Source organism: Malurus melanocephalus, unplaced genomic scaffold (genome assembly GCF_030028575.1).
Source record: "Malurus melanocephalus ecotype Western Australia unplaced genomic scaffold, MMel_1.1 scaffold_125, whole genome shotgun sequence".
NCBI lineage: Eukaryota > Metazoa > Chordata > Aves > Passeriformes > Maluridae > Malurus > Malurus melanocephalus.
Window position 1 is genome coordinate 876,098 of NW_026623357.1, and position 12,174 is coordinate 888,271.

The following is a 12,174-nucleotide window of genomic DNA, read 5'->3' on the forward strand; positions in this document are numbered from 1 at the left end:
TTTGTAGTACGGATAGGCATTAAAAAAAATCCATCTCTTGCCTATGTACATTACTGGAAAATCTTGAAAGAAATGTTAAACCTGGCTTGCAGTTTTGTTGGAATTAACCAACAGGGCTCACAACTGCTGAAACATGATAGAAAGTGGGTAAAGGACTGAGGTTTTTCCCCTTTAAAACAACAGACTACAGCATTGGAGCGTGAGTAATATTCTGGTAATACTTTGCAAACTTTTAGCAGGGATCACTTTCTGCTGTGATTTCCACTTTGGTTCCCCTAGGAGTCAAGAATAGTGAAATAATTCGGGTAGAAAGAACCATCAGGAAGTTGCATAGTCCAGCCTCCTGCTCAAAGCAGTGTTGGCACTGAATTCCWACCAGGTTGCTCGGGGCTTTGTGCAGTCAGACCTTGAAAACCTCCAAGGATGGTAATGGCATGACTTCTCTGGGCAACTTGTTCCAATATTTSACTGTTCTCATGATGAAAATGTTTTCTGGATGTCACATTCAGGTTTCTCATTGACTCATATGGAAGCCAGAGTGGAAATTAAACAGAATTGAGGCAGCAATTATGTTATTACRTTTTGCTTAAAATGTACCAAGAAAAAACTAGAAGTTGGTGGTAGGAGTGGCTAAAATAAATATTTTTAAACGAGTAATTGTGTGTGAACTGTGCCTTGTTTCAAGACAGTTGCACAGTAGAATTTGTTTCACTTGTGTGTTGTCAGAAAACTGCTATGAGTGTCAGTTACTGCTTAATTTCAAATAATTTTTCGTCCTCAGTTCAGTGTCTGCCAGCACCAAATATTACTTGCAGAGATCACCTTGGCATAGAGAAAGTCTTTACGGGACATGAAGTTGGATTTTACAAGCCTATTGAGTGTCGCAATGTGTGAGTACTCTTTGGTTTTGAAAACCTGATATTTGTCCAAAATCGCATGATGTGTTGGCAGAAGGAAAATAGAAGTAAAATAGAACCATGCAYGTTGCCCAATAGTTAATCCTCTAATAAACACTGTAGGGATGCAACACAGGGTCATRGAATGGTTTGGGTTGGGAGGGRCCTTAAAGCCCATCTCATTCTGTYCCCCTGCCATGGCCAGAGTCACCTTCCACTAGACCAGCTTGCTCTATAAACATGCATGTTCATAAGGAAGTCTGTCTCTGCCTGCACATTGCACATTTTTTGTTATGTTTGTGTCTTTGCTTTACCTTATTACTTTACCTTTGCTTTACTTCCCATTTCAGCTTGGCAAAATTTTGTTCCAAATTCTGAGGCTACATTTCACGTCTGCTTAAAATCAGCAAGTTGCTGGAAGGAGCTGTTGGGGACACTCTCCATCCCCTTTCCTGACAGACCCCAGGACATCAGGGGACTGGTGTGGGTTTGAGCTGACTTGGATCCATTCCCCAGTTTGAGTCACAGTACAGTGGCTTCAAGTGCTTGTGCCAGTGCAGGGCTGAGGGTGACTCAAGGATAAAAAGGAGAGGACAAAGGAAGGCTGGACAGGACTGTGCTGCTCAGTGGTTCATGCCAGTTTAAAGTGTGCCTGTAGCTGCAGCTGAAGTTGTATTATGCATGAATTTTGGGGGAGCTTCAATACCTCTCCAGTTCCCCCCAAAATCTCTATAAGAGAAACTGTTCTGTATTTTGAAACAACTTTTGTGTTTAATCCAATCCTCTGTGTCYTTTAAGAGCCTGTTTCTGTACATGAATGATGGACCTCATTTTTCTAAAGCACATTGTGAGTGAAGGAGAGCTCTGGATACCAATAAATGTTCCAACTGGCCAGTGCTAATGATCAGCCAGCACCTGTCACTACCATTTGTTTCCTCTTTCTGGGATTCACGCTGGAACCTTTTTCTTTTGTCCTACTGGAATCTTTGGAAATTAAAACTCCAGTAATACTGGGTACTCTCACTCTAGGGGGCAAATAACTCTGATGTGCTACTTGCTGCTCAGTAATTTGCCTAACTCAGAAGTAACAGCTCTGCCTCTTAGTTTTATAAATATTTTCTCTGTATTTAGTCTTCTCAACAGTCAAAGCTCAGCAAACTGAAGAAAACATATTATTACATCTAATCAAATTTAAATKCCATTAAAGTAGACGTCAGTCACATTTTTGTCCAGAAACAATTSTGTTTCAGTCCCCATCACAGATGGGACTGAAAATGATGAAGATGAGCTTTACTAGCTTAATGAAATTGTTTCCTCTTTAGATTAGATGGTAATTCTTACGTTTGGAGGGTTTTTGTATACATATATTTTTGGTTTAGTGTATTTTCAAGAAASAWAATTTTTTAAAGGTAGATTTTCTTGACATTTATTAATTAAAAACAGGTCTGTAGGCAGAGAAACGTCATCCTTGTTAGTGTCTATTACTTGATCTTGACTACTATTTATGATGAATAATCAATGGTTACACTGCCAAAAGAACTTGCAGTGGCTTTTCTAGTCCCACAGCTGCTGGTATGGCAGAAAGAGAAGAGACCCCTTTTTGGGCTGAAAACTCCAGTAAAATACAACCCTGAATGTGGACAAAGTTACACAAGCATGTCCTTCATAATGTCCTAAAACCAGTAAAAAATGGCAGCAAGATTAATATCACCATCCTTCATCTGTACACTTATTTAAAAAGTGGTTCAGTYACTGATAGACCTTTTATGAGACACTTTGAATGTTACCTAAGTATTAGAAATGTTGTTTTAAGAAGGAATCTCCAGCTTAGTATTACAATAGCCCTGCTTTTTCTACTGTTTTTTGGAGGTTTTCCAGCATTTTACCTGAGTTTTGATAGAAATTGTAACTGTAGAAATAGGTGCACATCATTTAACCAGAAAATTAGTTTGAGAAGGCATCCTCCCATAGCAGGGTTGTCCCAGCATTGGGACACCAGGTGACTCTCCATCCCCAGCTTTTGGAAAGGGCAAATCAGCAAGTTGGCTTTAGCCAAAACTGTAATTTATTTTTGGCTAAATTCTGGGATCCAGTTATTTTAGAGCAAGACCAGGAGATGTTACGTGTTTGCGTAAGGGAAAGCTTGTTAAGGTTGTTCCAATAAAGAAGTACTGGGAGTCAAGATTGCTTAGGGTTGGTTTTAATTTGATGTTTTGGAGGAAGATCTTATTTTTTTGCAAAATTCTAGAATCCCCCAGATAGCATATATTTTTCTTAATACGTGCAGGCTCTGATGCTGCAGACTGGAAAAGTCCATTGTTACAGTGTTGCTATTCCGGGGAAGCAGGCCATGAAATGGTYCTCTGTGAAATTCATGGGGTTCAATGTGGACAGGTCTTTGAGCAGAGCCAAAGAGGCCCTGAAAGAGCAACCTACAGCATCCCCTGCTCTTGTCAACTGCTGTGGAAGAGCTGGGAGGAAGAGTTTATAACATGGCAGCTGGAAGAAATGTTTGTAGAAAACATAAAGGTTGGATGAGGCTGAGATGCAAGAAAAAAATCAAAAGAGRAACTGACAACAAATTGCATCTTTTATCCAATTGCAGAAATTCTTTCAGATGCCTGGGAAGTGTCATTTTCCTACTCACTGGTTCACTCTTCATGCATGTTTTTATCTGAAGGAGTAAGGGAAAGGAAARAGGATGCAGCTTTGTTTGTTACAGTATTCTCATTCTTCCCCTTCATACTGGATTTCTTCTGCCCATCAGTTTSATGTTGACAAGGTTGCAGAAACTGTTCTGCTTTCAAAAGCATCTCAGTGCATAGGCAAGTGCTCAGTTTATTACTAGTTGTGATCAGGAGCAAAATTAAACCGTGTTCCCATTTTTTATGTAACAGCTCTTTTTATGCTTTAGTGTCCTTGGAGGGCTGTTGACACTTTGTAGTTGATAAACAATTTCTAACAGTTTACCTCCAGTTTTAAATAAACCCATTAGTGTTCTTTCCAGTGGAAACAAGACAGTTCTAAAGATGATAATTTACGTTACATTAAGTTCCAGGAATGCCCTGTGTGTTCCATGTTGCTAATAAACACCAAGTAACAAATACTGAGGTAAGAGTCATGATTTAATCACTTAATGTTGCCATTAGGTTTTAAAGTCAGTAAATTTAGATAATAAGCAAAAAAGGTAGGTCTCTACTTGGCACTGAAAATGCTTAATAAAAGTGCTTGGACTTTTGTCAGCTACTGTCTTTTTGAAACTGTTTTATTCAACTGTCAACCAAGAGTTTAATTTGGGCCTATTAAATAATTGCTGGCACGGAGTAGTGCACGTATCAAAACAGTGAATTATTGAATATTTTTCAGTTCTAATTACATTTGGGTTTGCTGTTCAGAAGGTTGCTGTTCGCCGAGGCAGCAATTCCAGCWTTGAGAGCGATATGTTTTTAGCTCCCTTATTAGTGCAAAGTTCTCCAGCAGGGACTGCAGTAACAGGTGGTTTGGTGGCTGCATCGCTCCAGCTGTTGGCAAGAATGGTTCCAATTAGGATAAATCTGAAAAAGTCTGTTCTATCTATTTATTTTGTATGACTAACCATGGGAAGCTTAACTTGAGAATGCCTCTCTACYCCTGTGCATCTTTGTACTGTCAACAGTTCTTTGCATTGTGAGTTTGTGCCATTTAYGGTGTAATGAGTGAATACATGACTTACTCTTTTTGTTGAATCCTTCCTGCAGCTTCTTCAGCCGGTGGCCATGGTTCATTTCTCCTTCAGCTCTCGTGGCAATTACTGTCTCTGCTGACATCTCACCTGTCTGTCCTGTTCCTCTCGATTTGGCTGCGTGTGAGGCTAATGCCTGCAGACAGTATTCACACACCTCCTGGCTTCCTGGGCTTGTCTCAGTAGGGCTGAACTGTTAGGAAGTGCTCTGTGAAGCTGGGGATGGTTCAGCAACTGAATTATGTCTTGACAAGAAATCATCATTTAGTTTCAGAATAATCTGTATTCTGCAAGAGTACCCTTGAGTTGCAGCAGCTGAGGTTCCTTTATGGAGGATGCCTTCCCAGTTTGAAAGCTTAACATTATCAATGCCGTGGCCGTTAATTGAAGACAAATAACAAGTCTGTTGTATTTTTTTTTTTTTTAAACTGGAGCAGCAGGAAAATGAGTCACTACTTTAACAGTCAAAAGTATGAGTGAGTATATTTTGCAGTCATTATCTACATTGCTTGTTTCTTTTGGCAGAAATGGATACTCCTACAAAGTGGCAGTGGCTCTGTCCTTATTTCTTGGATGGCTGGGAGCAGATAGATTTTATCTAGGCTATCCTGCATTAGGTAAGTTTATTCCTTATGTTTTCTTTGAGGTAAAGCTKTGTTATGACTGAGTTATATGTGTATGCTCATATTTTGAATAATGAAGGCTGACAGTCACAGTTTTAATATTTACAGCTAGAATCCATACTTTATTGTCAAGTGAGATAAAATGCTGCATTATCCTCAGCCTGCTCTTCTGTTGGAGTGGTGACAAATGGAGATACAGTTGTCCAGCAGATAAAATCCTAATAAGCAAATGTGGTTGTTGCTGCTCAAAGTTTTGCTTTGCATTGATGTTTACTCCAGCATTCTTTGTGAAGCACTGGGGCACAAGTGGCTTTGACTCATGTGCCAGCCTTAAATGAGGCTTGACTTTACCAGGAAAAAAGTGGACAAATTTTACAGTCAACCTGGTGTTTTGGGAGATGGAATTTATTCTGGCAAATGCATGTTTTCAAGATAACTCATGGTGTTAATAACAGTTCTGCAGAGGTTGAGACTCTTAATAAGACCTCTCTCTGCTTTTTAGGACCTGATTCCCAGGCTGATGGTGCCTCTGGCTTTTAAATAATGGAATACATTATTATGTTASAACTGCCTTCACTGGCCTTGGTTCTGAGCTGGACAAAGGGAGTAAATTTAAGTGTAGATAGGATGGAGCAATGATTTGGAAAAAGCTGTATGTGTTGCTGTCACTTCAGCCAGAAATTGGGAGTTTCTGCCCATTAAATGCAGACTCCTTTTAATGACATTATCTGTCTTTCTCTATAATCTTGATTAACATCCATGTCTTTCATCCCTGGGATTCTATAATTGGCATTTACTTTGTCCATCTGCTTCACAAAAAGATACATTTTTGAAAGCAGTCAATAAGGTGCATTATTTTTGTTGTACCACTGGATTTGGAATAATAATTTGCAGTAATAATTTTTTAATATATTGTGGTAATATAGATTCATAAATCCTTAATTCTTTTATAGAAGTTTTTTATGGCTGATGCTTTAACCCTACTGGATTATACTGTAGCCAGCAGCCAAAGTTAATATTTAAAATTATACTCTTCCAAAGCCAAGTTTTCAAGCTTTTGAAAGGTGAAGAAGGCAAAATAGGTAAGAGTAGAAAAGAATAAAAATCAACACGCTGGATTCCTTGACAGTGGATGATTAGGGATTTTTTAGGTCACCTGTGCCCTGGCAAAAAATGGTTAAGAAAGGTTAATAGCATTGAAATCTTTTTTGCAAGTGTAGTGAAGACTGTAAATGCTCTTTGGTTTATTTTTTTCCCTTCTCTTTTGTTTAAAGAGTGCACAAATACAAACAAGCTATTGAGTATGAAGAAATCAGGAAGGCAACCTCTTCCTCTCCCACACAYTGTGAACTAAACCATGAGTTATAACTGCAGAACTACACTATTTTTTCCCTCCATGCTTTAGAGCAGTTTATTTTCTCAGTATGATCTGCTTGTGGGGAGGGAAGTGAGGAGGAAGAAAAAACCCAACCTTACCCTGCACTCCAGAAATAAATGCCAGGTTCAGAAACAGTTCTCCTCCATCTAATTCCTTAAGTAAAGTGGAGCTGCTGCAGTGGCCTCWCAGGGAAGGATGCACATGGGCTTTTCCTTCCAGTCAGCTGGGAGCCATATCCAGACAGGGAGATGCTCTGCCCCATATGCAGCCCCATAAAAAGGCCTGGGGGAGAAGAGGTGGTTTGTGGACACATTGATGCTCTGGAGAGAGGGAATTCACCAAGATATTTGCCTGAAGTAATACTCACAATATATGTAATTCCCACTGGWTTACATTGATTGTACAAGAAACTATTAATATTAAAAAAAAAAAATAGAAATTTAAAAAAAGTCTCCTCTTTCTGAAGGCATTTTCCAAATGAAGTCTGCCTTGCAGGACAACTTCCAATAAAACATTCATCTGTCAGCTGCTATTCCCATATATTTTCTATTAATCTTTCMTTTATTTGTATAAAAAACAACATTTTTGAATACCCGTTGAAAAGAAGTATTTATATATTTTTAWRTATATTCAAAACAAATTCATATTTCAGCAAAAATATGAAAATTATAYAAAGGATTGTTTTCCAAAGTTGCATGTTCTGAAAATCAAATCAGTATGTGCTGCAACTCATGAGGTCATAGGAAGTCTCTRTTCATAAGTAAATTTTGCAGCTCAAGTTGGGATTTTTTTGTCTGTGCCTCAGACAAAGGAATATTTCAGTAACCTGATTATCAACTTTGGCCTTTCCTTGTTTAAGAATATTTATATGTTAGAAAAACTAATTGTAAATATTTAAAATCTCCGAAGTGCATTCAGGATGTAGAAATATGGATATGTGGGGTTTTTTTTTCCATAATAATTAAAGAAGTTTAGGCTTACTTTTAAATTAAACACACACACATTTTGTGAGATGAAGAGAGAGTTTGGATGTGATTGCCACCAGTGATTAAATCCTAGTGATTGCGTAAAGCTACATTAAATTTTATTTTTCTTTTTTAGGTTTGTTAAAGTTCTGCACTGTAGGGTTTTGTGGAATTGGGAGCTTAATTGATTTCATACTTATTTCAATGCAGGTAAGCCAGGGCTTTTAAAGCAAGGTACAAATCTGTGGTTTTTAAAGCTTTTTTTTTTATTACTAATACTTTGTTAGCATTTTGGCCTTAAGAATCATTGGGTATTGAAAAATCAAGGCATTTATTTTTGTTCTGTTTGTAGGTTGATGTTATAGAATATAGACACAAAATATCAATATAGTTGTTGTTGGAATTAAAAATTAGATTAGCTAGCTATAAATAATGAATAGCTTGGAAGCTGAAGCACCATAAATTCACATGGTCAGAACCTCTTTATGGGAGGCAGAGTGATGGACTCAGCATGAGATGTCCTGCTGYTCCCAGAATCCTGAAGTTCTGTGCTTGCGTGTGCTTTATGCTGATGAAAGAAGACATTGCCACTTTCATTTTCCACCTCTCCTGCACATTCAAGTCCCAGCTCACCTGAGAGCTGTGACTGAGGGATTCATGGGGGTTAAATCCCCAGCTGGAGTGACATCCTGCCACATCATGAAATTGCCAAATTGTTTTATTCGGCGGTGCAGCCATTTAGTGTGAATTGCAGATGGGCTATGATGAACTCAAAATCCACTGTGGATGTGGGAGTTGTTTCTATGGGTTTGTAGGAAAATATTTTWAAAGTGTGCACTTTGTCTATGTCTTTTGTCTGCATTCTCAAATTCCWTTCTATGCTGTCGTAGTGATCTTGCCTCAGAGCACTTACAGATCCAGTTGACTCTTTCATCTCTCCTTGTTGATCTCCCCGGTGACTCCACATCAATTTAGCACTTGCAGAACAAAAACTCAGCGATCTTTCCTCCTTCTCTTCATTCCTTACCTGTTCAGTATTTCAAAGACACTTGTCATCAGCCTAATTCTCTGCTGCCGACCCTCCTTTGTTCAGGAAAAGTGGTTTGGAGCCCACTCATTTGTTAGGCTGGTTTTGAGACTCAAATCCTCATCGGATTAACYGAGTCCCAGTGCCTGGCTGTGTAATTTGGTTGATTAGAAGCCCAGGGGAAATGTTCCTTCTGAGACAGCGCTCACTAAAACAGTTAAACTGCAGCATAACTTCAAAATAAATCTAGTTTCTGTTTGACTAATTAAGCATGACTAATTTTATGATGGGAAAATTAGCAGTAATTGAGACATTAGCACAAAGTATATATTTCACTTCATATTGAAAAAGTCTTGGTTCTTTTTTCTGTTGCAGATCGTTGGCCCTTCCGATGGCTCCAGTTACATCATAGATTATTATGGGGCCAGGCTGACCCGGCTCAGCATTACCAATGCAACCTTCAGGAAAATGCAGACCTATCCCTAACTCTGGCAGAGAGTGGCACAAATCCATAGGTGCAGCTTATTTTTACAGCTGGATCCAGTCATCCACTGGAATTGCTGAGGACTTACTGATTACACCTCGTCAGAACAGAATATTAAATGCACGGTGAACAAAGATGATAAAATGTGAAGGTTCYTCACATAAACAAGTTTACCTCAAAGGTGGAACTTTGGGACTGCTCTGTTTCTGGGAGCACAGAGTTTGTAGCTAAATTATAACGTGCAGACTCTTGCAATTTGCACTGGTRTTGTGTCTGTGTCATTTAGAGTGTTACAGAGAGCTGCAGAAGGAGTTGTTCCTAATAAATATACTGATATTTATTCCATTGAAATTGATAAGAGTTTTAGCATGGATGGGCTAGGATTACACTTGGGGTCTGTCCTTGTGGCAGTTTGGAAATTAATTTAAATATCCCAAACCACACAAACTGCCTTCTTTTCTATCCTGTTGAAATCCAAAGAGCCATGAATCTTAGGCTGGTGTAGCCTGTGAAATTCTGTTAATTGAAGTAATTATTTCTGTACATTTTGGTCAAGTTGCAAAATTTGGTCAGTGCTGATCAAAAGTAGAAATATGGATGCATCAAAAAGGGAGCTGTAGATGATACACCAAAAAAAAAGCAGGGTGGATGTTGGGGTGTGCTGAGGTTAGACAAGGAAATAATTGTTCTGCTTATTTTGATTTTTTTCTTTMCTCTCTTGCAACCACCCATAGTGAAATAAATACTTTTTTTTCTGAAAATAAATTGCTGTGTGTTTTACAGCTAYGGAGTGTCAAAAGAGTGAATTCTTTATACTACTAAAACCCTCAAAAGGCTCTTATTTTGGATCAATTGTGTTGCAGTGAAATAAATTCGGTGTCTTTCACAGCTGTTTGACCAAAGTCTTCYGGACAACCAGGATTTCACTGGATGTTTCTTTCAGGAAAAGTACGTACACACAGAGACAGAAAACATGCCAACAAAATCTTCATGCTCTTTGACCAATTTTAAGTATTCTCTTCACCTTCTAATGAAAACTGGCACTGACTGAGGGAGAAACCCACACCATAGAAACTTGAATGTAATATGGTTTTCTACAAAAATTTGGGCTATTCTTTTGTTTTTCAGGTGAAACTTTCAACCTGTCATTAATATATCCCCAAACTCTATTTTTAAGGGAATTACAAAAAATGAGATTCCTAAATTGATTTATGAAAGCACAGTCTGTGRGGTTTAGGCTCTTTTTAACTCACATTAAGCCCAGTGCACAGAAAGCTTTGTAAAGAAATCCTTTTTTTTTCCCAAATCAGCATAACCTGACATGTCACGTAATGAGAATAAACCACAAGGAATACTTTGTGCTTAACGTTAATTCTTTCCTTCACGCAAGAAAGATGTGGTTTTGGAATACTTCCTACCGTGCATTTTCCTTGTGGGTTCAAAGAGACAAGAACACCCTGTCAGCTCCATTCCCTTGCCTGATATTTGTTCTGTCTCCCTTTGGTCTCTCCCTCACTGAATGCTCTTTGTGCACATCAAGTTTTGTCCCCTGAAATACTTTGAAAAACAGACGGGAAGTGGATGGAAAATAGATGTTTGAATCAAAATAAAATCTCCTGCCTAAGATCATCCTGTGACTTGTCTGCTTTTTGTTTTTCCACCCTGAAGCTGATAATGAAGCTGTGAAAATAGGAAGGTGTCATGGATGTTACAATAAAAAAAATAGCCTTGGGGAGATTTCTCATACAAGATTTCATTCTCAAATGTGTCTCCAGGTGCACAGATAGCAGGGGGATTGATTTGGTGATTTCAGCAATCCACATTGTGCTTTGTTATGCGTTAAAAAATTCTGAGAGCAGGTTTTATGTGAATGGGATGAGAACACACTTAGTGATCAGGTGCATCAGATTGTTATCCCCTGAAGCCAAGCAGCCAGCAGAGAGAACAACCTGCCAGTCCGAGCTGCAGAGTTTGTGTAGAGGGAGAAGATGTGCATCAGCAGCTCCAGGRAATCAGAGCTGCTGTGGGACTCTTCCCTGCTGGAGCCTGGTTTGGGATCCGGGGCTGCTCTCGCGGGGGCTGCCCTGCTCTGTCACTGCAGCAGGACACGGCCATGGGTGACCTCTCTCCCCTCCAGAAGGGATTCCCTGGATCCTCTGTCCTGTCCTGACAACTTCCCATCTCAGCCACAGCCCTCTCCCATGCCTGGTGAGCCTTTTAGGGACGAGTGCCACAGACGGCTTAACCTCTGGAAATGGCGTGGGCTGCTGCCAGGTTGTGTTCTCTATATGAACACTCGGTGCTGTTTCTATATGCTCAYTCAGCTGCGTAGTTGAAGTGCAGAGAGGGTTAACTGAGCAAGCAGATAATGCTGCAGGGCCAGGAGACAGTTAGTGAGGTCTTTGTTTTCATCTTGTAATTGTCAGATATGGCATGTTTACCATAAGGGCTGTGAAAAGTGTGATGCAAGATGTAAAGCTGTCCCACTGTGTTAATAATAAATTGGCTGCAGTAATATTTATCAAAATGTCTGTCCAATGATGATTTTYTGTGTTGCTGCCTGCTTTAGCTTTCTCCTGTCAATCAAGTTGTCCATCCCAGTCTTTCTCTAGTTCTGATTGCACCAGAATAATCTTCTCTCGGGGTTGTTTTCCCCAAAACAGTTGCAAAGCAATGAAAATAATTAGACAATGTACTATGTTGTCCTCCTGCCTCATTCCCAGATAAAATGATATCTGCTGGCCTTGCAAATAGTCAGGAATCCCTTCAATGTTCCAACGAGGCAGAGAAGTATTATTCTGTATCTGTAAAAATAAAGAACATAAAAAGTTAAGGCCAGAGTTTAAAACAAAAGTTTGAGATGCCCAGTCTTGAAAAACTCAGAGGAAACTGTTCACAAAGATGCTGCAGATCCAAGCCAGGCATTAAATCCAGATCTTCCCAAACCACTAGGGCACTTCAGTCATTTCAAAAATGGCTCTACAAACTGTCCTATTTCCATCCCCTCTTTTTTTTAATGACCAATTTAAGATTTTCTGCAGTGTGCTTATTCATGCTCTGAAAAAGTTGGGAGAAACATC

At 39.2% G+C, this 12,174-nt stretch overlaps 1 protein-coding gene across 1 annotated transcript in view; it reads left to right on the forward strand.

The window, feature by feature from the left end:
* The window catches only part of TM2D1 (TM2 domain containing 1), a 13,132-nt gene extending 2,409 nt beyond the window's left edge, over positions 1–10,723 (forward strand). Inside the window, exons 3-6 of the mRNA XM_057370403.1 lie at positions 782–890; positions 5,143–5,234; positions 7,720–7,793; positions 8,986–10,723. Of these exons, the coding sequence (XP_057226386.1) occupies positions 782–890; positions 5,143–5,234; positions 7,720–7,793; positions 8,986–9,096 (386 nt within the window). The 3' untranslated portion in view covers positions 9,097–10,723. The remainder of the gene's footprint in view (positions 1–781; positions 891–5,142; positions 5,235–7,719; positions 7,794–8,985) is intronic.
* Positions 10,724–12,174: the final 1,451 nt, after the last annotated feature.